General features: G+C 41.2%; 1 protein-coding gene across 12 annotated transcripts in view; it reads right to left on the reverse strand.

Annotated features, from left to right (window-relative positions):
* The window catches only part of LOC140917185 (uncharacterized), a 315283-nt gene that overhangs the window by 99736 nt on the left and 187627 nt on the right, over window positions 1-27920 (reverse strand). For 11 of the 12 annotated variants that reach the window (XR_012160738.1, XM_073359435.1, XM_073359429.1 and 8 more), the window contains one exon: window positions 9318-9440. Coding sequence is in view for 11 of the 12 variants with exons in the window: in XM_073359435.1 (XP_073215536.1) it covers window positions 9318-9440 (123 nt within the window). In the remaining variant the exon portion in view is untranslated. Of the gene's footprint in view, window positions 1-9317; window positions 9441-26199; window positions 26283-27920 lie in introns of those variants that run through there. The other variant, XM_073359437.1, reaches the window with a different exon arrangement.

Below are 27920 nucleotides of genomic sequence, written 5' to 3' on the forward strand. Positions count from 1 at the left end.
TGATGGCAGCCTTCCCCCACCCCCCACCTCACCCCCCCGGCACCCACTACAGGAGGCGGGGGGCTTCCTGGACCTGAGAGGGGCCCGGACCCCAGGAGCATCTGCAGTGACAGTGGTGCGAGGTGAGTGCTGCCGGGATGGGGGGCCCTCCCCCTGAGCTCCTGGCTGCCGGCAGGGGAGAGGGCTGGGGGGACTGTGCTTGCCTGCACCCCAAACTCCTCATTCCCAGCCCCATGTCCCCCCACATTGTGCAATATAGGGAAACTGTTAAACGCTTACTGTTTCAAGTCCATTTTTACATTATTTTAAAAAATATGTATCAGCTTACAAGGCAGGGATGTGTGTATGTGGGGGGGACTTGTACCCATTCTGGGCACCACCAAAAATTATACAAACCTGTGGCCCCTGGAATGGGGTTCATAAGAGGTTATAATACTTTTATTGATTCAAAACTCTCTTTGATGCAATGGAAGCTGGATAGGGCTCAACTTGAAGAACTGGTGGGAGAACTTCAGCAAAGATCTGTTCAATAAAGCACCCAACACATGGATGTTCATTAGAAGTTTGTCCCACCCTCTTGGGTCTGCAAAAACTGGCTACAGTCTTAGGAGAATGTGCCTACATATTCATCTGAAACCTCCAGGCCATATATATTGGAAACTCTGCCTTCCTCATATGAGTTTTTTTTTCTTGCACTTTTGTTCCTCTAAATGCAGAGCCTTCAAAAAAAAAAATAATAGTGTGGGGGGGAAGTAAACAGAGCATTTCAGTCTTCAGACAAGTTGGGTTTGGGTTCAGCCTAGAACTGGGCAAAGGTTTTGCGCAAAGGGATGTGGGTTTCTTCTATAGTCGAGAGAATAATTTTCCAAAACCAACGTATTTGGGGGAAGTAGCCTCTTTTTCTGCTTGATGAATATACATGAGCAGATTGCTATTATCTCAAAAGTATTTGCATTTTCTGAACAAATATTGTTACAAATGTTTTACACTATTGGAAATTCTAGCTGTTTTGCTTAGTTGTGACAGGTCAGAAGAGGCACACATTATTGTTTCTGCTTTCTGATCAAATGAGTGTTCCAACATTTTTATATTCTGTCATAAATATAAAGGGAAGGGTAAACACCTTTAAATCCCTCCTGACCAGAGGAAAAACCCTTTCACCTGTAAAGGGTTAAGAAGCTAGGAAAACCTCACTGGCACCTGACCAAAATGACCAAGGAGGAGACAAGATACTCTCAAAGCTGGAGGGAGTGGGAAACAAAGGTTCTCTCGGGCTGTGGGTTGCTTTTGCCGGGACTAGAGCAGGAATGCAGGACAGAACTCCTGTAAAAAGTCAGTATGCAATCTAGTTAGATATGCGTTAGATTCTGTTTTGTTTAAATGGCTGATAAAATAAGCTGTGCTGAATGGAATGTATATTCCTGTTTTTGTGTCTTTTTGTAACTTAAGGTTTAGCCTAGAGCGATTCTCTATGTTTTGAATCTGATTACCCTGTAAGGTATTTACCATCCTGATTTTACAGAGGTGATTCTTTTACTTTTTCTTCAATTAAAATTCTTCTTTTAAGAACCTGATTGCTTTTTCATTGTTCTTAAGATCCAAGGGTTTGGGTCTGTGTTCACCTATGCAAATCAAGCCTTCCCCAGGAAAGGGGGTGTAGGGCTTGGGAGGAATTTTTGGGGGGAAAGACGTTTCCAAGCAGGCTCTTTCCCTGTTATATATTTGTTAAGACGCTTGGTGGTGGCAGCAATAAAGTCCAAGGGCAAAAGGTAAAATAGTTCGTACCTTGGGGAAGTTTTAACCTAAGCTGGTAAAAATAAGCTGAGGGGGGTTTTCATGCAGGTCCCCACATCTGTACCCTAGAGTTCAGAGTGCGGAAGGAACCTTGACAGGGCCCCAGACTTTGACAAATCGTTCCTAGTAACCACAGATGTGTCCAAGAATGGTGTGGGAACAGTTTTAATGCAGGAAGGTCTGGATCAAGAATTCCACCCTGTAGTGTTTCTCAGCAAGAAGCTGTCTGAGAGGGAAAGCAACTGGTCAGTCAGTGAAAAAGAATGTTACGCCATTGTCTACGCTCTGGAAAAGCTATGCCCATACGTTTGGGGACAGCGTTTCCACCTGCAAACCGACAATGCTGCGCTACAGTGGCTTCATACCGCCACAGGAAACAACAAAAAAATTATTCAGTGGAGTTTAGCTCTCCAAGATTTTGATTTCGACGTCCAACACATCTCAGGAGCTTCTAACAAAGTGGCTGATGCACTCTCCTGTGAAAGTTTCCCAGAATCAACTGGTTAAAATCATCCTTGAGATGTAAAAAATATTATTAGTCTTTATATACTTGGTAGTATATTTAGAGGTGCATGTGTTTTATTAACTCTGTTTTCTCCTAGAGCTCCAGGAAGAAATCAGAGCCAGCGTTTCACCCTATCTGTGATTTGGGGGCGTGTCATAAATATAAAGGGAAGGGTAAACACCTTTAAATCCCTCCTGGCCAGAGGAAAAACCCTTTCACCTGTAAAGGATTAAGAAGCTAAAACAACCTTGCTGGCACCTGACCAAAATGACCAATGAACAGACAAGATACTTTCAAAGCTGGAGGGGGGGAAACAAAGGGTTCTCTCGGTCTGTGTGTTTCTTTTGCCGGGACCAGAGCAGGAATGCAGGTCAGATCTCCTGTAAAGGGCTAATAAGCAATCTAGTTAAATATGCGTTAGATTCCATTTTGTTTAAATGACTGATAAAATAAGTTGTGCTGAATGGAATGTATATTCCTGTTTTTGTGTCTTTTTGTAACTTAAGGTTTAGCCTAGAGTGATTCTCTATGTTTTGAATTTGATTACCCTGTAAGTTATTTACCATCCTGATTTTACAGGGCTGATTCTTTTACTTTTTCTTTAATTAAAATTCTTCTTTTAAGAACCTGATTGCTTTTTCATTGTTCTTAAGATCCAAGGGTTTGGGTCTGTGTTCACCTATGCAAATTGGTGAAGATTTTTATCAAGCCTTCCCCAGGAAAGGGGGTGTAGGGCTTGGGGGGATTTTGGGGGGAAAGACATTTCCAAGTGGGCTCTTTCCTGTTATATTTGTTAGACGCTTGGTGGTGGCAGCAATAAAGTCCAGGGACAAAAGGTAAAATAGTTTGTACCTTGGGGAAGTTTTAACCTTAGCTGGTAAAAATAAGCTTAGAGGGTTTTTCATGCAGGTCCCCACATCTGTACCCTAGAGTTCAGAGTGGGGAAGGAACCTTGACATATTTGAATGTTTTACCAGATCCAACCAGCAGTCCATCCTGACCAGTATCCGGTCATTGACAGTGGCCAGTGTCAGATGCTTCAGAGGAAGATGCCAGAATTTCCATAATGGACAATCCTGGAATAACATTTTAATAGGGAAAGTTTCTTCCTAACCCCTGCCAGTTAGTGTTTGGCTTATGCTCCGAAGCATGAGAGTTTCTTATAGCCTTTATATTTTTTATCCTGTCTAAACAGTTGAAACTAAACAGTTCTAATCTTTTCATAGCTTTATTATGAGTATATTATGACCCTGTCTTTTCATATGTATCTCTCTCCATGCTACTGATCATTCTTGTCATTCATCTCTGGACTCTTCAGTATTTATCTGTATCATTTTTGAGAGAAGATAACCAGAACTGAATATAGCATTCAAAATAAGATTTGAATACTTTTGTCACAATACTTGCATGTGTGGATTAAAGTTCAATTTCTTTGAATTGGGGAGGATTGGAAACTTGCCATCTGTGGTTATTTGTGTTAGTAGAAAACATGATTGCAAGTTGTTCACAGTAAGTAAATGAAAAAGGTCAAGCACATGGGCCAGGTCATTTGAATATTTGTCATTTCTTTCTGGGCATTATCATCTCTCTTTTTTCCCAAAGCAGTTTATCCATCTCGAGTCTGAAGTTGCTTCACCACTATGGGCCAAATTCTGTGCTCACAGTGCTATAATTCAGAAGTAACCCAATTGACTTCAGTGGGGATACCCTTGGTTCACCCTAGTATGAGCACTGGATTTGGCTACCTTCCCTTCATTCACTGAAAAATACCAATGGTTCCAGCCAAATCTGGACAGTTATTTCCCATATATTGGTGAGTTTGGTTTCTTGAACATGCTGCATTTCCCTTACCCGTTCCCCTAGTCTCCAAACAAATGAGCCAAGATATGATTTAAACATCTCCTTGCTTTGAATTGCTTTTAACTCCCCAAAATGTTGAACTCTTTGATTGTGTATAAACCCACAATGGAGCTAAAAGGACTAGTTTTTTATTTAAAAAAAATCCTCCCACATCCTGAATAATGGTATAGTTTGTGTTTGTTCTAGTTATGCCAATAAATGTATTGCTCCAAATACTAGAAACGACCAACACCACATTTAGCTATTCTTAAAGCATATCCAAGTGACTGAATGGATGAAGTGAAAGGAAGAAAAGATTATGCGTGAATGAATTCACCAGATGTGACACAATCATACCTAATTGGGCTGTTTTTCTCATATTAACTAGACATTAAATGGGATTTAAAGCAATTAAAACAAACAGAACTGTTTTCTTCCCTAAATGTGTAGCTTTACAAAACATTTTAATCCTTTTTACCAAGTTTGACTACTGCTATTGGACTTGTGTGGTAATTTCCCTTGAGATACAAGGGAAATATGTAGCTCACGAAAGCTTATGCTCTAATAAATTGGTTAGTCTCTAAGGTGCCACAAGTACTCCTTTTCTTTTTTCAAAACATTAAATAAATAAATAAGCAAGCGCACCCTGGGAGGCAAGCACATGTTAATTGCTAGTTTGCAGTGTTGGCCCCAGGATATGGGATTTCACCAACAGAAGTTGGAACAATCAAAGATATTCCTTCACCCACCTTGTCCCTCAAGTGCTAGTTGTTGTCAGGGTTCCCTCCCAACTCTGGGGTACAGATGTGGGGACCTTATTGTGGGGAAGCTTATTTCTACCAGCTTAGGTTAAAAACTTCCCCAAGGCAAAAATCCTCTCCTTGTCCTTGGATGGTATTGCTGCCACCACCAAGTGATTTAGATAAAAAATCAGGAAAAGGGTCACTTGGAGCCCCTATTCCCCCAAAATATTCCTCCAACACCCTTCACCCCCTTTCCTGGGGAGGCTTGAGAATAATATACTAACCAATTGGTTACAATGTGAGCAAAGACCAAACCCCTTGGTTTTTAGGACACTGAAAATCAATCAGGTTCTTAAAAGAAGAATTTTATTGATAAAAAATAGTAAGAGAATCACACCTGTAAAATCAGGATGGAAGGTAACTTTACAGAGTAAATAAAAAGATTTAAAACACAGAGATTCCCCTCTGACTCTACTTCCCAGTTACAAAACAGGAATGAAATTACGTCTTAGCATAGGGAAAATTCACAAGCTAAAACAAAAGATAATCTAACGCATTTCCTTGCCCTTACTTACAATTTTTGTAACATTAGATGGATCATTTTAGGTATGTTTTCAGGAGATTTTTTACCTGCCTGGTCTCTCTCCATCCAGAGAGGAAACAAACAAAGAGAGCACAAACAAAACCTCCCCACGCCCCCCAGATTTGAAAGTATCTTCTTTCCTTATTGGTCCTTGTGGTCGGGTGCCAACCAGGTTATTTGAGCTTCTTAACTCCTTACAGGTAATGGGATTCAGTACATCTGGCCAGGAGGGATTTTATGTTACTGCATACATAAAGGTTGTTACCCTTCCCTTTATATTTATGACAACTGTCAATCAGAAATAATACACCATTTTAAGATTCTTAAATTAAAAAGCAGCATCCTTTCTTCCCTCAGCCATGTGGCCTTTGGCAAAGATACTGTGGGGAGGAAACCACCACAGACTGAAGCTGGCACAGCAGCTTCAGGAATAGCTTAAGCAGGGATACATTCCTGCGGTTTCCACAAATTAGTGTTTTCTGGCCAAAAATGGCTCCGGCCATCAGATTGCTTTCTGCAGTTTCACTCTGAACATTCTCTCCCTTCTGCAGACTGGATGTTTGCTCCACACTCTCCCTCTTGATTTCCAGTCTCTTCCAGCCCCTTCCCTTCTTTAATGTGTCTCCCGTGGCTCTTTGCAGCACATGATATTAAAACACTGTGTGATTTAATTATTAACCAACCTAATTTATTAAACAATCAGGATGCTTTTACTACATTACTACCCAATTGGTCAGTACTTTTGCTGTGAGACTAATAAATAGTAAATGAAACAATGAATTCACACTATTGTGGCTCTTTTGGGTAACAATGATCGCTAATTTGGCTCCTGACCCACTGACGTCTAAGGAAAGGAGTACTATAGTGGCACCTTAGAGACTAACCAATTTATCTGAACATAAACTTTCGTGAGCTACAGCTCACTTCATCGGATCCGATGAAGTGAGCTGTAGCTCACGAAAGCTTATGCTCAAATAAATTGGTTAGTCTCTAAGGTGCCACTAGTACTCCTTTTCTTTTTGCGAATACAGACTAACACGGCTGCTATTCTGAAACCTGAGGTCTAAGTGTCATTGTACTACCTAATAGGCACTACCATAATAAACATGATTATAAATAAATAAAGACTTCATTCTTGTGACCAAAACTTGCTATCTGGTACTGTTTGGTGGCGTAAGTCAGTGGTTTTCAATCTGTCTCGACTACTCTGTCCCTTTCAGGAGTCTGAAGCCCGAGCCCTGCTGCCTGAGGCTGAAGCATATAACTTAGCTTCGTGGGAGACCCCTGTGGCATGGGGCCCTGGGGAATTGCCACCACATAATGCCGGCCCTGCACTTCTGATCCCCCCCTTAAACCTATCCTGAGACTCCCCTGGGGTCATGATCCCCAGGTTGATAAATACTGATCTAGATGAGTTGACGTACCCCCGGAAGATCTCTGCATACCCCAAGGGTTACACATGTCCCTGGTTGAGAACCACTGGTCTACATGAATAGAGTTTGGTAGTGTCAGGCCAGTTCCTAGTGGGCAGGATTCAGTAAAAACTGTCATCACAACTGGAACCCCCTACCACAGTCTGAGCAGAGAAGCAAAGGCCTTGGAGAATCACCCATCCCCTTTCCCAAGATATGACCCCTCCAGGTCAGAGTTGAGTAATGCAGTGTGTGTGGAAGACAGCACTGCTACTGCCCACACTCTGCCAGTAATAACTGTAATAATCAGGGCACCATTGAGACAACTTGCACAATCACTAAATTCACATATAAACTTTAGTAGTAGTAGAAGTAACCTATAATCTGGGGGTTTTAGGAATAGGTTAAACAAAAAGCAATGTGCTTTGTCTGTAGCCTTTTCTTTTTTAAAACTCTGGCTCTTGTACCCAGTAGTACAACACTGATTTTGTTGGCTGAGCAAAGCAAAGTCTTACACACTTGAGTTGAGTGTTATATCTTCATCACCAGCAGGACTGCAGCAGATCAAGGAGTTGGTCTAGGAGTGAAATGTAGCTGTTCAAGGACAGTTTTAGACACTCCTGTGGGAATTCTGCACCAGTGCTCCACGAAGAATTTGTGCAGAATTAATGTTCTGCACAGAATTTCATATTTCCCTGAAGAATTGGTGCTGCAGAGCTGCTGTCCAACTCTAGGGGCCGCTGGACTCAGCAGACCATATCTCTCTAGATCCCAAATACAGGGGGGAAAGGGAAGGTGGAGGGTGCCGGGCAGCTGTGGCTCCCAGCATGTCCTGAAGGAAGGAGGAAGCATGCAGGAAACTCTGTACAAACCGGGTCCCAGCATCACGCTGTTTTTCTCTGGATCCCTGGGGGGTAGGGGTATGGGTTCTCTGGCAATGCGGGGGGGGGGGGGGGAGGAGGGGCGTGTCCCATGGCTGGGCTCTGGGAGGAAGGTGGTGCGATATCTGGGATGGGGCTACCCTACAGCTGGGCTTTGCGGAGTAGGAGGTGTGGGTGTCAGAGACCACAGGGGAAGAGTTTTCCCCCAAGATGTGCCCTGCTGGCACACCCAGACTGAGGCACCCACCAAAAGCATAATAGAGAAACAGGAACTGGGTCAACGTAGGGTTTTCTTTAACTTTCTCCTCTTGAGAGAATTTTTGTTGTTGTTTGTATTGTTACAGACATACTTTCTGACTGTATTTTGAAATAAATTACCAAAATAATTGAAACTGGTGCGATTATATTGTGTTATTTTGACAAATAAAATATACAGAATTTTGTAGAATTTTAAAATACTGTGCATAGAATTTTAAATTTTTTGGTGCAGAATTCTCTCAAGGGTGTTTAGAGAGTGAGGCAGCTACACTCTGAGTGAGGAACAGATTGAGGAGTTTGAGGGAGCTATGGCTACAGTGGGAATAAAGAACTATCCATACTCGATCAAAGGTGTACAGCACTATCAACCAACTAAACGACATCACGGAATGCACTTAGCTCCAGAAGCACAGACCTCTACTCCGTGAGTTAAAGGTTCAGCACAAAATAAATACTGCAGCATGTGGCCATGATTACGAGTTCTGTGTGCATCATGCATTTATCCCAATATGTTCTGTGGATAAGATTTTAAACAAAACCCAAACAAACATACAGAACCTGGTACCTTGAGAAATATTTAAATGCTGACCTATTTTTAACATAAAAATTCATAACAAAGGAGAAGTTAAGGAAGAGGGAGTGGGTGCAGGGGGAAGGCTGGTGATTTATGCACTCACCATAAGTCAAAATGGACCTTTGAGGCAGTATCTAAATAATTCTTACCCCGTGGAAAGGATCCGCCACCTTACTCAAAAAAACAACCTTCAACACCAGCTGTTTCTCCAGCTACCACCCTCTCTCCCTTCAAACTCATCTAGTGGGCAGTTTACAACTGTTGCCTTGAGTTCCTCTCCTCCAAGTCAAGCCTTGATCTCCTCCAACTTCTCTGCCCACTCTACTTCATTAGACCTGCTTTCACCAGTCATTAATGACCTCTTGTCCGTATCTTAGAACTTCTACTTCCACATCATCCTCCTGACCTCTTTGTGGCTTTCAACATGGCTAATGACACCCTCTTGCTTGACATGCTCTACTTCTCTCCCTCAGCTTTCATGACACAATTTGTAAAATCTCACAGGGTCAGAGCCTGAGGTGATATCTCTGCTTATCGTGCGGTTATTACGTACAGCAAAATATCCATCATTGGTTAGGTTAGAGAACAGAACTCAATGTTGGAAAAGTCTGTAATTGTTTGTATTTTTTTCCCAATTTTACTATAGAAAATAACACACCCTGTTTTCCCACACTTGTAACTCTCTTTTCCCTGAAATAAGCCTCAAGCTAGGTGTAATATTTACTTACCTAGGCAGGTGCGTCCATCAGCATGGAGTCTGTATCCCATATCGCATATGCAATAGAAGGAGTCTGGAGTGTTAACACAGCTCTGCTGGCAGCCTCCATTTACTACTGCACATTCATTAACATCTAGAGAAGGAAGACAGATGGCGGAGATTACAATGTCATTTCAATGTCAGCCTCAGAGAAGATACATTATTTCTCTTGGACAGTAGATAGCATGTATGTAGGGCAGCTCTTATATTGATGCTGCAGCTGATCTTTACATTGATCTAATTTGCTTCTGATGAATAAACAAAATGTTGAAGATGGAAACTTTGAGCTCTTTGAAGTTCCAGAGAACTGGCATTGCCTGGCTTCTCTCTGCTTCAGAAGTACTTGATAATTGGACAGATCTGTGACACGCATGCTTCCTTGGGAGCAGGAAAAAGATATAGGGAAAGAAATACAATATCCCAACACATATAAGCTTGCAGTCACCATGGGATAAACATCTGGCATTTGAAGATGCTGTATGAAGAGTTCCTTTTTTGTCAAGCCCTTAACTCTACTAGTTGGGGTCCTCATGGGCAATGAGGCAGAGTACTGAAGAAGAAGGGGAAAAAAAGACATGTAAGAACACAGGTAATGTTTTAATTTGTTAATAAAGTATTTCTTTCACTAATTTTATCTATTTTGGGCCTGCACTTGCTTCTACTGAAGCCAATGGGAGCCTTAGAATTGACTTCAGTGGAAGCAGGAGCAATATCTTGCGTCACACAACTTCTGTGACCTCTATTTCCTTGAACTCTAGCTGATGTTCTTGATGGTTACCTTAATTTTTTTCCTTTCTCAAATGTCCTGAGAATCTCGGAAGAGCTGTTATCCACTCATCACCTCTGAGCACAAAGCAAGCAATTTTCTATGTCTCTCACTTCATAAAAGCGCTTTGTGCTATACTCTGGGCTATACCTCAAATTTCTCTCAGAAAAAGAGGGGAAATGCCACTGAATCAGCTTGAGAACATTTCTTAAATCTTTTGCCTGACAGTAAGGGTAAGTTGGGAGGACAAGCTTGAGTACATTTGCAGCCATAGTAGGTTTTAAGTAGATCCGCAAAACTGAACATTTTACAAGGTTCTCAAGGGTTCTGGATAAGCAGCTTCCATATCTTTTCAGCAACACTAGCAGAGTTTATTGGAGTATTGATGCCACTGAATCAAAAATCACCACAGAAGTATCTAGGGGGGTCTGATCCAAAATTTATGGAGACTCCTGTTTGCTTCAACAGGCTTTGGATCAGGTGCTAGGAGTGCCCGAAAATGCTTACCTATCCAGCCACACATAAATGGAATGTGGGTGAGGAGCCTGGGTTTCAAGGCAATACAGGCCTTGCCTACTCTGGTGGCGGTGTCTACGGTATGGGTAACTACATGCCACAGTGAAAATAAGGTTGCATCCACACTGTGGTGTGTAGTTACACATGGCAGCGAAAGGCTCCGGAAAAGCTGCCAGAGCCTTTTATTGTGGCGAGGAAAGGCTCTGGCAGTGCCAGAGCAGTGCCTCACCATCTACACTGCTATGTACACCTGTGCTGGGAGGGCGTGAAATATGTACTCTACTTCCTGCCATAAGCGTAGGCATCACCTAAGAGGGAGCCCATAAAGAGAGTTAAGTCTGAAACTGTTACTGGGGGGAAATGTATTCTGAATGAGAAACACTGCGTAGAGAGACTCAGGAAAATGAGGCCAGAGAGGGAGGTTTTTTTTCATTATATGTTTGAAGAAAAGTGTCTGGTTTTTATATTCACATTGTTATATTTCTGCTTTGCATTTAACTTTTTATGGTTTATGTTTTTAATACTTTTATGTTTATTTCATTTAAAAAAATCTAATAAAAATTAAATGAAAAAGGAAAAGTTTTAAAGATGACTCAGAAAGACAAGACTTCCTGAGCTTCTCCTGGCCATAAGGAAATGTTTTTATAATGTTCAAAGTTAATATTTCACATGTGAAATTCACTCATCTAACATAAAGCCCTGGTGCTGACTAGTGTTTAAATTCAGACCATTTGCCTATATACATCACTTACCACCCCCTCTCTCAAATATGCTATTTTATTAGGCTACATACTGTATACTTCCCTCTGGCTAGAGACATCTGGAATCTTTTTCTTATTAAGAGAAGTTGTTTGAAATGTAAACAGTAAACAGAGCATGCTATTCATTTTCATGTATATTACACAATGTCATGTTAAGAAAATTCATTCATGAACCTTTTTCTCATTGATAATAATACATCAGGAAAGTCACACAATCCACTTCTTTAAAAATGCTGAGAAACTGTGTAAAAATAATTGTCAAGATAATTACAAGCTACTGTTATAAGAATCCTTTTATCTGCCCAATAAATGACGTTTTCACCTTAAATCATATGTCCAGTTACTGCTAAAAAGTATCAAGAGAAAATTAAAACCCAGAAACTAGTTGCCCAAATGCTTTTACCAACTATGGTAAAGAATTTAAAAACAAAAACAAAAAAACAAACAAAAAATGAACAACAAGGTTAAAGAAAAAACTAGGAAGCAGCAGAACTATGAGACATAATATTAGGTGTTTTCCTCAAGAATCTTCATTCCTGTGAACTCTCAAGTATACAACAAAAGACAAATTATCTAACATGCAAAATATGGCTGTAAAATGGGATGCCTGCTCTTCTTAATAAATGGAAAGGACACACAAAGGTCAAGATATTATTAACAAAAGCAGTGGCCTAAAGTTCGAGGCCTAAATCCAGTTTTAAATGTTTAAATAAGTGACTTGATTTTCAAGAAGGGCTGTGCACCCAACAGCTCCAACAGACTTCTGTGATCCTTTAAACGTTGTTCCTACTTTTCTCTATAGGTCAACATTTTACTTGAGTTGAAGACATAACTCATCAACCTCACTTTGATGCACTGGTTCCTCATTAACTTCTCCGATGTTTCAATATTTCTAGAGCTACAAGTCCAACTTCTGTGGGAGCTGCTGGGTGCTTAGCACTTTTGAAAAATCAGGCTATTTGTTTCAGTGCTTAAGTAAGGACTTAGGCCCCTAACTTTAAGCCCCCGTTTTTTTAAATCTTGGCCAAAATCCTTTGCAGGCAACAAATACGTTAATAAAGATCCCATTTTTGTTTACTTCAAAGAACACTTCTTTGCTGTCAATGGGTTTTGGAGAGTAATACATTAAAAGACAAATGATTATGTTTCCCTGCAGCAGGGGAAAAAAGGGTGCAAGATCAATGAGTGTGGGACACAATAATTCCATGGCTGTCTTCTTGGGATGCTATGTGAATGATAAAGTTGACAGTGGGCAATCACTTTAATTTAAGGCTTTCTCTGCAGGATCAATATTTTATTAAATAAATGTTGAGAGATTCCTTCATGGACTACAGATACCAAGAAACACACAAGACACAGCTGCCTCTCATTAACTCCTGCATCTCAGGAACAGGAAACTGCTTTGCCCCCAATTACAGAAAAAATTGCCGTAATTATTTAGTCTATTAAGCATTCTGAGGGCCAGATGCTAACCCTAGGACACGGTCTACACTTGAGTATTAATGGTGTATCTATTTCGGAGAGGGATGTGATTCTTTTTACCACCTAGCTATACTGGTGTGACCTCTGGTGCGGACCGAGGCTTTGTCTACACTAGCACTTTTGTCAATAAAAAATTTGTCGCTCTGGGGTGTGAAAAAAAAAACCACCCCACCCTGACCCCCTTTATAAAGTACCTTAGCTCGAACAAAAAGGTCTCATTGCCTTCTCCATCATGTTTCCTAAACCTCAATTCCAGACCCCCATGAGTTCTCGGGGGAAAGGAGTGGCAGATGTTGCATTTGGCGGAGATGAGGGCCTCACCCAGGCACTAGAGGCCGTGTTGATTTTCAGCACTCACAGAAAAGGAGCAAGGGCAAGAAACAGAGTTTTTGAACCCTGGAACTCTGGGCATAATCCCAGCCTTCACAGTGGGGACAACCCTGAGGGTGGTGGTGAAAGGGGGAAATAACTATCTAATAACACTATCTTAGAAAAATAGTGAAACAATTTACAATATATTTACAGAAATAACACAGGAGAAAGGAGCTGAGGACATCAAAGATTCCTACTCAGACTATGCGGTGGTAAGAAGGAACTGGAAGGGCATTGTTCCATACCACTCTTTTAGGCCTTTGGGTCAGTGCATGAGGTAAAGTATATGTGTAGGCCAATGGACACTGCTTGCAGAAAATTCCAGACTCAGGCACATGGGGTGTGCATATGTACCCACAAGTGGAATACACATGGGGATCATCACTCGAAGAATTCAAGCTAACCACACGCAGCTAATGTGACTCTTCATTGGTTTGTACTGAAGGACAAACTGTATGTCTTTTAGAAAAGTTGCACATGAAAAATACCTTACTGCCTGAGGTTTCGAATGACAAGAAAGACGTATGGCAGTGCCGATCTTTTTTTTTTCTTATAATATGCCATGAGCATCAGTTTGGTTTATCCATTCCAAAGAATGTTTAAATTGCATGAGTGGTAGTTTCATGATGTGAAAATAACATATGTTCAACCATTTTCTATTCATTTAGACAACTTTTCTTTGCACAATGTGTGTTCAAAACAGTCATTAAATAACACAGATGCATAAAAAGAACCAGGATGGCTTCCTAGTCACTGATGCTTCATCGAGGCATCAGTCCCAAAAGAGACCATATTAGCCTAAAATAAGTTTTTTTAGAGAGTGCCATTAAGGGACAAATGTATACGTGGTGTAAGGGCTTGTCTAAATATGAAGTTAACTGTTTCTGATTAACTCCATGAGATGACACCTTACTGTAGAATAAGAGTGCCTTGTTCCTGTTTCGCTTAACCCTCTGGATTTATATACCCTCTAAGAGCAGGTATAAATAAGTCAAAGAGTAGAGTAGTAATGAGGAATAAGAGTGTCAACAAGCTATTATGTTGGAATTACAGTCGCTTATACCAAGCTGAATTTGAAAATGTCCATGCTGTATTGACAATTTACACCTATCCACTCATAAATCTATGTATTAACATCAATATTTTAAAGTCCTGAATACATATATTTCAACTGATACATTCTACAGTACAGTGGCTTACTATAGTTGGGGTTTCTTTTTGACTGTCATTTTGAGATTTGATTGCATGATTTTTGAAATACTGAACATTTGCTTTATTGGTTTTTTCATGAGGGAAATGCCAATTTGTCTAGTCCTCAGAAGAAAACGTAACAGCTGTGATGGGCAAAGTTTAAGACTGCATAAAAAAATAGTAACAAAAGTTCCCCTGAGAGAAAAGCAGAAATACTGATTATAGAGAACAACCTCTTTCTGCTTCCCACATACCCATACTGGTGGAAGGGAGAGTACTGGCAAAAACTATCAGATTTTAAACTGAAAATCTGAGCCATAACATTTGTATTTCTTACAATTTTTACATATTATGAGAAAGGAAAACAATACAAGATATATACCTGTAAAAATAATGTAAGAAGAACAGCAATTGCCTCAGTAAGACAAAAGTAACCATTGAAACTAGAGGACAAGAAGTGGCTTCTTTCACACCTAGGTTTTAGTTTAGTCTTAACCTACACTAATTCAATAAGTGTCATGTTGTCCCCTGTCGTGGCTGGTCTACTAGAGGACAACAGCCTACAATTGCAACTATCTGATAGAGTTTACTCCCTTACATCAAGTGGTAGAGGTCTGTGCTGCAGTCCTGACTGTCCAGGTTCAGGCCCTGCTGCTGACCTAGGTAGGGAACCCTTATAAAAAGTGGTGCCTAGACAAACTTCTCCTCACAAGGATAATAAAGGAAATAGTTTGAACAAATTGTGCTGAAGGGGACGATGGGTACATCTCAATATCTGACACATGGATAAAGTCAAAAGTAATATCAAGATTCTTAACCTGACTAACCCCCTGTGAAGGAATCCCCTCAGTAAATGGGGAACAGAATGGAAAGAGCCCCTTGTCATAGCAACGAATCTAGTCAGCACCACGGCTTTTGTGTACCCACAGTAAAGGACGAGGTACTTCTCGCCAATATCTACTTAGGCTTTGTCTACACTGTGGCGCCGTGCTGTCAAAGGGATGTGAACTGTAGTGCGCACCAAAATGTTGTGCTCCAACTGCCCCATGTGGATGCTGCTGGTGCAAACTAAAAGGTTCCCAGTTCACATTAACATAGTCCTCTTTCTAACAGGACTACAGGAATGCCAACTTGGTACCTTTTAGTTCTCACACCAGTGTCTACGATAGGCAATAAGAGTGCACATTTTTGGTGCACTCTGCAATTCACACCTCCGTAGTCCACACTGCAGTAGACAAGCCTGTGGTGTGTTTCAGCAGGTCACCTTCTAGTAGCTCTCCCAGTGACTGTAACAACCTGGCACAAAATTACAGAGGAAGTAGTTACCCTTTACATCAAACGAGAGAGGCCTGTGTTTTAGATGTTGCGCTGTGTTGCCTGCCTACCATGACTCATTAACCTACACAGAATTTGCTCATTTTTTGTTCCTTTTCTCCATACTTCTGTCTACTGTCCTTAGACTGTAAGCACCTCAGGGCAGGGACTGTCCCTTCTCAGTATCTGGAGAGTGCCTAGTACAGGAAAGAAGGGTCCAGCCTCTGCTCCTCTGGGTTCTAAATTCTTAACCCCCTAGGGTGTCTGTGTTAAGGAGGAACTATTTGTATTTGACTATGAAGTGAAGATTTATTTCCTGATCACTTCTTTTCCAGGAGTGGAGCGGAATGAAGAGCCTCTGAGTGGCTGCTTCTTTAAGAGGAGGGGAAGTGGTACTAAGAAAGCAGGCAGCTGGCACCAGGTAGTCTTCACAAGTGTGGGAGGGCAAGGGCAGCAGGCAACCACCACAGCAGGTGGTGCAAGAGGACCTGGGATCCTACAAGAGGGAGCATTTGGAAGAGGAGCAGCAGCAGCAGTCTCACAAAAAATAGAAGGCAGCAGCAACTAATTTTGGGGGAGCGGTACCCCAATTAATTGAAAATAACGATGGCCCAGTGATTAGGGCTTGGGAGATCAGGTTCAGTTCCTTGTTGTGCCACAGTTTTCCCATCTGACTTTGGGTAAATGACTTAGTCTGTGTGCCTCAGTTCTCTGTCTGTAAAATGGGGATAATACAGTCCCTACCTCACAGGGGAGTTGTGCAGATAAATACGTTAATGACTGTGAAGCATTCAGATACTATGGTTATGGAGGCCATATAAGTGATGGATGGATGGATGATTGATTTTAGGTGAGTCTCACTAATTGATTAATTGATTTTGGGGAAGGAGCACTTGAGGGAGAATAGCGTCCCTCCCCCCCAGGCTGAGAAGTCTGAATACCACTCTCTTGCCACACTGCCACAAACAAATCATTCCTGAAAGTCTGGGCTTGGCCCCCACTAAGGACTGGTTTCTGTATGTAGGCTGTCATATTCATTCTGCAGGCATTCCCCAAGGAAGTCAATGTTGTTAACACTGTTACCTTTTTATTTACCCATTTACTTTTATACATAAATAGTAACACAAATGGTTAAGTAAAGAGATCTCAGAAGAGAAATTAATTGGTGTCTGAGTTTTTGTTTTTAGCAGACATTCAGTTTCTGACATGCCAGTCTCCTCTTAGATAATTGAACAGTGGGTCAGCACAACAAACGGTACTGAGCCCTTCACCCTCTATTCCTATATGAAAACCATATGTTGTAGCTGGGAACTCTGCAGACTGTAATGAAAACTGTCCATTTAATTTAAACAAAGTCAAGAAAGAAAGCTATTTTAAATTCAATAAAGAGGCCATTTGAAAGTGTAGACTCCATGGAAGACAAACTTAACAACTCACTTGATAGCTAAAACTATTTCTAATCCTCTTTTTGATATGGAATGGTATGAAGCCTCAGGAGTCAAGACACATCACTGCTTGGCCCTCATAATATGCAGAGAAAATGAAAGTGTCAGTTGAACGAGAAAAAGGGAAAGCATCTGTTTGATAGCTATGTAAGCCTGTGATATGTAAACTGCTTTGGATTCAAGCAGCCCTAATTAGAGTTTCAAGGCATTCTTCATCAAAAATATGTATATACACACATATGAGAATTAAGCAAGTTTTGGGACTGAATACTTTCCAGGAAAGTCAGGGTAAGAGATTAAAATAAGAAATTGGATAATTCTCAAGGACAGACCGCAGAGAAGCACGGTGACATTTTCACAAAGCAGTGAAGAAACACCTCTTTTCACATTTCAGATGAGAGCAATTTTGTTCCTTCTTCATCAACAACACTAGAACTCTCTTGTTCAGACTCTTGGAACTGTATGTAAAATTTGAGAGAGGCAGGTCAAAACACCTGTCAAGGTTCCTCCCCCACTCTGAACTCTAGGGTACAGATGTGGGGACCTGCATGAAAAACCTCCTAAGCTTATCTTTACCAGCTTAGGTCAAAACTTCTCCAAGGTACAAAATATTCCACCCTTTGTCCTTGGATTGGCCGCTACCACCACCAAACAAATACTGGTTACTGGGGAAGAGCTGTTTGGAAACGTCTTTCCCCCCAAAATACTTCCCAGAACCTTGCACCCCACTTCCTGGACAAGGTTTGGTAAAAAGCCTCACCAATTTGCCTAGGTGACTACAGACCCAGACCCTTGGATCTTAAGAACAATGAACAATCCTCCCAACACTTGCACCCCCCCCTTTCCTGGGAAATGTTGGGTAAAAAGCCTCACCAATTTGCATAGGTGACCACAGACCCAAACCCTTGGATCTGAGAACAATGAAAAAGCATTCAGTTTTCTTACAAGAAGACTTTTAATAGAAATAGGAGTAAATAGAAGTAAAGAAATCCCCTCTGTAAAATCAGGATAGTAGATATCTTACAGGGTAATTAGATTCAAAACATAGAGAATCCCTCTAGGCAAAACCTTAAGTTACAAAAAAGATACACAGACAGAAATAGTTATTCTATTCAGCACAATTCTTTTCTCAGCCATTTAAAGAAATCATAATCTAACATGTACCTAGCTAGATTACTTACTAAAAGTTCTAAGACTCCATTCCTGGTCTATCCCCGGCAAAAACAGCATATAGACAGACAGAGACCCTTTGTTTCTCTCCTTCCTCCCAGCTTTTGAAAGTATCTTGTCTCCTCATTGGTCATTTTGGTCAGGTGCCAGAGAGGTTACCTTTAGCTTCTTAACCCTTTACAGGTGAGAGGAGTTTTCCCCTGGCCAGGAGGGATTTCAAAGGGGTTTACCCTTCCCTTTATATTTATGACAACACCATTAGTGTCATTGCTACCATTAAGCACAAAGATATTTTGGCACCACTGTGCCACTGTTTGTCTCCAGCCCAACCCATATCTCCCTATGAAATCCATACACATAGGCAGAGATTGTGAGTGAAGAATGTTGCCAGAAGAGGTAAACTATATAAGGGATGCAACCACAAGAACCACTGACCAGAAAAACAAAACACCAATAGCTTTATCTACACAGAACAAGGAATGATATATACAGTAAATTGTGTTTATTGTGCAGAAAGGTTGTATAGGAAGGTGTGATGGGGTGTTCACAGGGGTTAAAGGAGACTGAGGAAAGGCCAATTAACTGGATAGACCACAGCTAAGGGGAACTGACTGGCCTAAGGAACCCCTGAATAATGACAGAACCTAGCTTGGAAGGAACAGGTGGGCCTAGGATAAAGCCACGAAGCTAGCAGTAGAATGGGGCTTCAGTGAGGGAGCCTGTAGCCACTCTCTGGACAGTAGGGAAACAGAAGGAAAACTAGGTGGAGAGGGTGTAGGAAAAGGTAGTAAGGTTTCAGAAGGTGCAGACCTTCTGGAGGGGGAAAAACACAGTGACCTGGCAGGAGGGCCAAGTCACAAAGACAGAACACCCTGAATCGCAGACGGTGAGAGAGAGAGGGAGGTAGCAGGTGTACAGCCAACAGCAGGAGGGGATGTTGTACCTGGAAAGAGCTAATCCCCAGAGTGGCCAGGAGGAGGCACCCTAGCGGGGAGAGGACCCCCACGACAGAAGGCTTGTCTACGCACCATGAGAAGTTGAAACAAGACAACTAAACACTCACGGAAGTTCCACATGCAGGAAGACTCGTCTTAAATTCAAGTGGGTCAAAGTTTTCACTGTCACCAGCAGATTTGATTCAACCTTATTTTCAACTTTTTCTAATGTGAAGTGTGTAGAAGCAGCTACAGGACCCTGTCATGCCATCAATTTTTAAACAAAAACTTCTCAAATCAGAATCCGCTCCCAACTGGCAGGAAGTCAACAGAGAGTTCTGCTTGAAAACAGACAGTGTGATATGGCCGGTTGAACGCCGTACAATTCAAAATCTTCAGATAGTGAGGGTAAAAGGTGTCAAGAAAGGTGTCCATCAGTACCTCCTCTCAGCAGGACATGACACCGTTTGAAAGGAAATAATTATGGAATAAAAATAGAGAAAAATAGGCATCTTATGAAAACATCTTCTTTTTGTTAACAGCCCTCTTGCTGAGCTCAATAAGTGGCTTCAGAACAGCATGGTGGGTAGAGAGGTTCCTCTTATCACACAGTAAGTAGGATATACAACAGCACTATGATCACACAAAGGCCCTCATAATGTGATTTGTCCTCAGCTTCAGTATATACTTCAGTATGTGTCTGAAAGGCGAATGCTGTTTGTCACAAACGTGTCCTACTTCAGTTGGTAAATAGCCTTATGTCATTTTGTGGATGGATTTGTGCTGTAAACCAGTTGGCGCATAAGCCATCATGGTACAAACAGATTTGGTACAACTGCTGTCAATCAAAATTATTTTATTAAGTGTGAGTCGCTCACATAATGCAGCAGTTACACTTCAAAGATCTCTAAACTGATTTTGCTCTTACTTACAGCAGGAGTTGGGAGGGGGGAGAGGGATGGGGTGGCAGGATCTGACTCTTCTTCCCATTGATGTAACAGGGAAATCAACCCCCAAACTTCACAGATCTCTGAGAATCTGCTGGAGCCATAGGGCACAGTTCATCTTCTCCAGTTCCCCCTTAGAATTACTCCACTGGGATTTCCTTGCAGGCACTAGTTCCTGGGGCCCCTCGTCAATAAGGTTCCACAATGCAGATGGGGCTCTTCTCAGGAGCCAACATAACCCCAGGCTAAGTATTAACTCCTGAGTAGATTCTCAGTGAGTGGGAAACAACATATGTCACCTTGGCCCACTTTCATAGATTATAAAGCCAGAAGGACCATTGTGATCACCTAGTCGGACCTAATCTTGCTCCTGACTTCTCCTGACATACATACCCAAGACCCTGCAGAGAGCCATCTCTGGGATCCAGGGAAGAGAAGGGGAGACATTATGCCATTACAGCATTAACAGAACCTAACCCTAAAGTCCATTCATACAGAGAACTTCCAGAAACTGGTTCTAACGCAGGATAATGGCAAAAGCAGAATGCTGCCTCTTGTTCCCTAACACTATAGCTGTCAGATTAACTCTTTGGATGTCCCTTTTTTATTAGCTGACTCTGCACACTCCTATTTGCATGAAATCCCCTCTGAAAGGGTAACCATTAGTACAGCATTGCTGAGGGCTTTCTCAAAAAACAGATGAGCACGTGTGCAATGTGTTTCAAGGTGTCCTAATCACTCACAATTAAAACCACCGAAGTAGCCATGTCACTGGATTTTAAATAATCAAGCCCTACATCGGTCAAACCACTGATCTGTTCAGGAAACGTAGGGAAAGATGAAGCTTATTATGATCTTGTTGACAGTTCCATCTGGATCATTTCCTTTGGGCTGCTGTTCTTAATGAAAGTGTTGACAGATTTGTGTTTCTTTTAGATTTTATCATGCATCATTTTAAAACTTTATTAAGGGCATATCACACTCAACCCAGGGATGTTTCACTAAAGAGTGAGACTCTTATTAGTAGTCCCAGTGAAAAATGGCATTAGTTTCTCTCCAGTAACTAGAGACATAACAAACTCTCCAGAGTTCTACTTCCGTATAGCTCTGTATCTGTCATTAGTCATTGTTTACATAGCACAATAGGCAAAACCACAGAAAAAGAAATATTTTTCCTACACTATACTCTCTGCTGAAAGGCAAATATGCACATATACTGGGGAACTGTGTAAAAAATGTTTTATCATTTTCTGTTTACAATGTTCATTGGAAGTTTCTAAACCTTTCTTACCAGGTTGGAGTTATTAAGTTTCAATCTACATTTGAGACCTGTTCAAGATGAAGATGATTCATCTGCTGTTTATAAGATGCTTTTATTTGCTGGTAAATACCTTTCTAAAAGCAAGCTGTTATTTAAATATTCACAATGTTTGATTCAGCACAATATTGCTATTAATGAATTTTGGAGACCTTCACCGGAGCTTCAATTTCAGGCTTACAAAACTCTTCCAACACAATTATTAAAAAAAAAGGTATGAATACATTTTCTTCCTTGACAACCACAATCGTATCTTCATAATTGCAGAAAAGATTACCCAACTTTTAATTCACACTAGTCAGCCGCAACAATACTGCATTTCTTTTCCTTGGTTTAAAATATCCTAATAATTGTCAACCAGCACAGTGCAATGTTAACATTCTCCATAACAAAAAGAAAAGGAGTACTTGTGGCACCTTAGAGACTAACCAATAAGTGAGCTGTAGCTCACGAAAGCTCATGCTCAAATAAATTGGTTAGTCTCTAAGGTGCCACAAGTACTCCTTTTCTTTTTGCGAATACAGACTAACACGGCTGTTACTCTGAATTCTCCATAACCTGTCTTTCAAAACTATTCATAAATGTTAGAAACCAGCTAATCATAAAATCATCATTAGTGTCCTAGAAACACCTACAAACATTTTTTCTAGAGTCTGATTTTTTTCATAGAATTTTAAACTAAATACTGTATTCTGTCTAGAACAGTGGTTCCCAAACTTGTTCCACCCCCTGTGCAGGGAAAGCCCCTGGCGGGCCGAGGGACGTACCGGCCACTGCTTCCAGCAGCTTCCATTGGCCTGGAGCAGCGAACTGCGGCCACTGGGAGCTGCGATCGGCTGAACCTGCGGACGCGGCAGGTAAACAAACCGGCCCAGCCCGCCAGGGGCTTTCCCTGCACAAGCGGCGGAACAAGTTTGGGAACCACTGGCCTAGAACATAATAGCACCTGTATGCTGTTATAAAGCACTTTTCACTGAAAAACTCAAATCACTTTTATACGTTAGTTAATTAAGCTACATTACAGTCCTAATAATTAAATGTCAAAGCTGACGTGTAAAACAGCATCAACTTTTCATACAAGCATGTTTCATACAAACTTTTTGTGCAAGTTCACACATGCATAAATTGGACACAGAAAAAAATACGTAGTGAATGATCACCATTCTCCCCAACTCTAAGAAACCAGTCCCTTCCACAGACAAAAGAAAGTCTATAGTTCCAGCTCAATATTTCCTCCTGACTGGTATAGTCCACGCTCAGTGGCGGGCAACCTGTGGCCCATCAGGGTAATCTGCACATTGACCTTCCACAGGCACGGCTGCCCGCAGCTCCCAGTGGCCACCGTTCACCATTCCTGGACAATGCGAGCTGCAGGAAGCGGCGCAGGCAACAGGGGCGAGCTGGCCACTGCTTCCTGTCGATCCCATAGGCCGGGAATGGCAAACCGCAGCCACTTTGAGCTGCAGGTGGCCGTGCCCATGGACAGTCAATGTAAACACTGTCTTGTGGCCCGCCAGTGGATTATCCTGATGGGCTGTGTGTGGCCCACGGGTTGCCTATCACTGGTCCACATGATGCTTCTCAGATCCTCCTGGACAGTTACAGAATGTAGAAGCTTAGTGGAACCAGTCCATGTGATGCCTCTGTAATCAGCATTGACTAGCTCTCCAACACAACGTAGGCTTGAGCAGCTGAGAGTGTGGAGATGGGAACCGAGACTTGCTTTTGTTGGGGAGGCCCATGATCTCTGGAAATTTTTTCCCCTTTTTCTTCTGTCAAACACGTCATCAATAATTCATCTAATAAGTTAAGTGTGACACAGGATGTCAGTTGTCCAAGAACTATGCATAAGTGTCCTTTAGATAGCATATCCTGCTCTTAACATACCAGAAGATACACTGTATGAAGATGTGTCACATACCAATATTACATATCAAACCAAATTCTTTCTGCCATACCCTGCCATAATTTGACAACTAGATGTAGTGTGAAGCTTGTTGATGAAGTGTCTTGTGAATTTTCAGTCTAGATTTTTGTTTGGGATCATATAAACTGCCTCTACAATGAAAGAGCAGGGCCTTAAATTGACAAACACTGACTTTTCTCTGCTTGAGGTATAGATGGTCTTAAATCTGATGTTCTGGAGGCATAAGGGGAATTCTGGGCTACAACATGCAAGTCAGACCCGTTGGACAAAGACAGTGGGGAAATAGTAGCATAGGTTGTCATCTCCCTTCATGGGGCAGAATACTGGATGTTTCTTAATGATGCTATTATTACAAAGCCTCTGGGAAGAAACTTGCTCTCGACACTGACCATCTTGCTAACCATTGGCCTGTGTAAAATCTCCCATTTTTTGAAAAACTGGTTGAAAACTTTGACAAGTACCTGAAATCCTCAGATTTCCTCAATTGTAGTCAATCAAGGACTTATCCAGGGTGGATGGATTCACTCTTTAAAGACTCTGTTCTTTTTTTCAGGGAGATATCTGAAAGAGCAGCTCCTCTACCCTGAAGGATCTCTTATGTGGGGTATTATGGAGTCTATCTTGTTAGCCTTCTTGTTCAGCATGTACAAGGAGGTTGGTAGGGACTTAGAAAGATGCTACAGGTTGTGGCATCTTCAACAGGCTGATGATATTAAATCTCTGCCCTCTCCTAAGCAGTTGGTATAATGGAAATGACCACTGTCTCTAAGAACCTTGGGTATTGGTGAGGGTTTGTTGGCTGTGGCCCAATCCAGACAAGACTGAGGCTGGCTGGGAAAGTGACTAGAAAAATTGGTGAAGAAAGCACAGCTACCATTTGTAACACAGGTTTGCAATTTAAGAGTCTTGATAGTTCCTAGGCTTGTATTCTATGTTGAGTAGAGGGGCATTTTTTAATATGTGCCTTGTGAAACAAAAGAAAATGTCTCTTACGCTTTGTACTTTGCTACAGTTACTGCACCCATGCCTTTCTCACCTTGAGACTAAACCTTTGTGATGTACTCTAAATAGGGCTCAGTCTTTCATCTGCCTACGTATTTATATTGTGGTTATTGGCGATACGATCCCTTTGCAATGCCATTGCATTTACTAGCAATGGAGCAGATGCGTTAGACCTCCTCTGCTATAACAGGATGGCTGCTAGCAGAGTGTTTACCATGACCAGTCCTCTCGACTCTGGCACTCATCAGCTTTCAGATATATACCAGCTAACTCTCTGAATCTAACTAAAGCATTTCAAGCAACTTCTAACAACAGTCACAAACAACTCAAGGGAAATGTAAATTAGTATAATTAAAAACAATTCAAAATGAAACAGTTACAATAACCCCAATGGTTTAATAATATCAGGCAGTTTTCCTAAGCAGGGTTGCACCCTTGCTACAAAAAAGGATGGAATTCCGGCTTTCTTCCTTGTGTGCCCAACACAGGTTAAGTGAAGTAAAAGCTTACGTTCTCTACTGATCTTAGGTATCAGCAAAAATAGAATTGTGATTGCATATATGTGTTCTGAAATGACTGTGAGTTTGTCGTTTGGTACATGACAAATTTTAGCATGATTCAGGCCCAGTCTACACTTAAAATTTAGGTTGAAATAGCTGCAGTGCCCAGGGGGTGTGAAAAATTCATTCTCCGGAATGCTGTGGTTATCCCGACCTACTTCCCAGTGTAGACACAGCTAGGCTAATGGAAGAATGCTTGCATTATCCTAGCTACCATCACTGAGTGAGATGATATTCCTACAGAGACAGAAAAAACCCTTCCATCACTGTAAGCTATGTTTACACTACGGGATGATGCTGGCATGGCTATAGTGCTGTACCTATGCCACTATACTTCCTGTAGTGTAGATGTGGATTGAGCAAGGTTCATGGGGTCCCTGAGCATGTGACTGAGTGGATTAGGTTTGGAATGCTGCAACAAATTAGAAGGGATTGACCAAACCAAACTGCAGCTTTCTTTAAAATTCTGACAGTACCTCAAGTGTTCATCTAGCAATGCAACCTTCAGCTCAGGTTTCTGCCTGCCTTAAGCTATTAACTAATCAGGATCCAATCAATTCATCCGACCCCATTAAAAGAATGTCCAATGACCTACAATTGATTTTCCTTTGTTATTTATCAGCTGATGTTTTAACTTGTTATTTTTCAAGATTCTTTTTGCTGTACCATAGTCATTAGGAGCCAGATGCAGATCCATGGCACTGTGCCTATTTCTTACAATGGTGTTTTAAAGTTGAGGGGATAAAAGAAGGTCAGTTTGCCCCATTGTACGTGGGAGTCCTTTAGCATAGTCACTAAGGAAGTTTTGAGTGATGCTGGTAACCGGCACTTGCTGCACATGTATTCAGAAGAGGCCAGTTTTTCATCCTATATTGTATCTTTTATATTTGCTGTATTTTTTCTATCGAGGCGCTCTTGAGTTGAGCTAAGCATAAAGCTAAGTCATGGTTTGTCACAGAATAGAGTGAAAATCGTGGGAATTTAACAAGACTGGATATTGTAAAAGCATCCTGAATCCCGCCAATGGGTTCATGTCTCATCCTATATTGAGCAGAGACCCTGCAACAGAGAACAAACTGGCCCGATGGCTTTTCTTCTCTTTCACCCCAGGCCATTTCCCTAGAGGCACCAAATATTAGGATCTTACATTTTTTTGAGGAACACTGCTTGGAATGGTGACTGGAAGGTCAGGAGATCAATCGAAAATGCAGAATCAGCACTTTGAACTTCAACAGCAAAATGTAGGATTTCTTCTGGCCAAAGAATAAGTTATGACTAAAACACAAAATTTAACAGCATAAATTAATGTTTACGGACATTTTAACACATAATTTCTCTCTCTTACACAAATCCTTTATTTTTTTAAATTAAGCTATTAGCTATTATTTGGAATCTCTATTTAAAGAGTTTTCTTCAGATATAGAATCAAGATAAATCACTTGACATCCATGACTATTATATTACTAGGGTAAACAATGGTGGTCTTAGAGTTAGACAATAACTATCCTATAATTCAATAGTCTCAGAGGTCATATCTTATAAAGGTCAGGAAATCTGCCAACGCTCAGAAGTTTAACAAAAACTCCCAGGGATGTCCACTGATCAAGTTACAAGGAGAGGAATATTATTCTAATTGGTAAGACAAAAGCTCCCTTTTGTCAATAGCTAATCATGTGACTTCACTGGTCTCTAGCTACAGTGGTCTTGATGGATGAGAACATGATGATATAAATAAGAAATGACAGCCTACCAAAGAGGGTTAACATAGGGTCATGACCTCTTTATCTGACTTCTGTAGCTTATTCACATGTAAACACATGCTTTAGCTCATCATACTTTACAAGTCAGAATTTAGATTATATTGATATTGTGGAATTTTGAAACTCTGCATTTTGGAAAAGACTATTTTTTCTTACTGTTATATATAATTAGCACTCTTGTGGTATACAGAATTATAATACTTAGCTCTTCTTGTGGTTTACAGCAGGTAATCGCAAGGCACTTTACAAAAGGAGGCCAATACCATTAATCCCATTTTAAAAATGGAGAAACTGAGGCAAAGAGCCAGGGAATGACTTGCCCAAGGTTTACCCAGCAGACTAGCGGCAGAACTAAAGGTCTCCCAAGTCCTACTTTAGTCCATTCACTAGGCCATACTGCCTCCCCTGAGTTAATGGTTCTCCGCCACAATCAAGTACAGACAGTGATACAAAATGTAAACAACCTGAAAGTTTGCACCACCCTTAGTCATTATGAGTACAATCTTACTCTTCAAATTCATCTACTGAAATTAACTATACTACTTGCAGAGTAAGGTACTACTTAATGTAAGGGCAACAGAATTTGCCCCAGAATTATTGGACCACATTCATCTACACAGTAGTTCCACAGACTTTAAAATTATGCCAGAGAGGAATTCATCTCATTAGTCTCCCAGTGATTTAGAGCTAAATCCTTTCCCCATTAAAGTCAAAAAAGTGTTGCCATTAATTTCAATGGGACCCAGATTTGACCTGAAGAGTGCGGGTTAAGGTTGACTTTTATGTCAAAACCTGTTATGTGCACATATCTAAGCCAAAAATTTCCTTGCTTGTCAGACGTGAAATCCTGAATTCTCCAGTGTCAGTCTGTCTGGGGATGTGGGAGATAAAACTGTCATAACACAGCAGATGCAGAATTAGTTCTGAAAGGCTAATCAACCCACTCCTCTGGCATTTTTATTCAGCTGTGCATTACTTCACCATACTGCAATTTACTGCCAGATGTAAGCATTGTTCAGTAAGGTAATGCAAAGTATTGTATATAATTATGGATTATATATCCTGTCATTACAATCTCACAACTGGCTAAAAAATGGTCCTTACATGA

Source organism: Lepidochelys kempii, chromosome 9 (assembly GCF_965140265.1).
Source record: "Lepidochelys kempii isolate rLepKem1 chromosome 9, rLepKem1.hap2, whole genome shotgun sequence".
Classification (NCBI taxonomy): Eukaryota; Metazoa; Chordata; order Testudines; family Cheloniidae; genus Lepidochelys; species Lepidochelys kempii.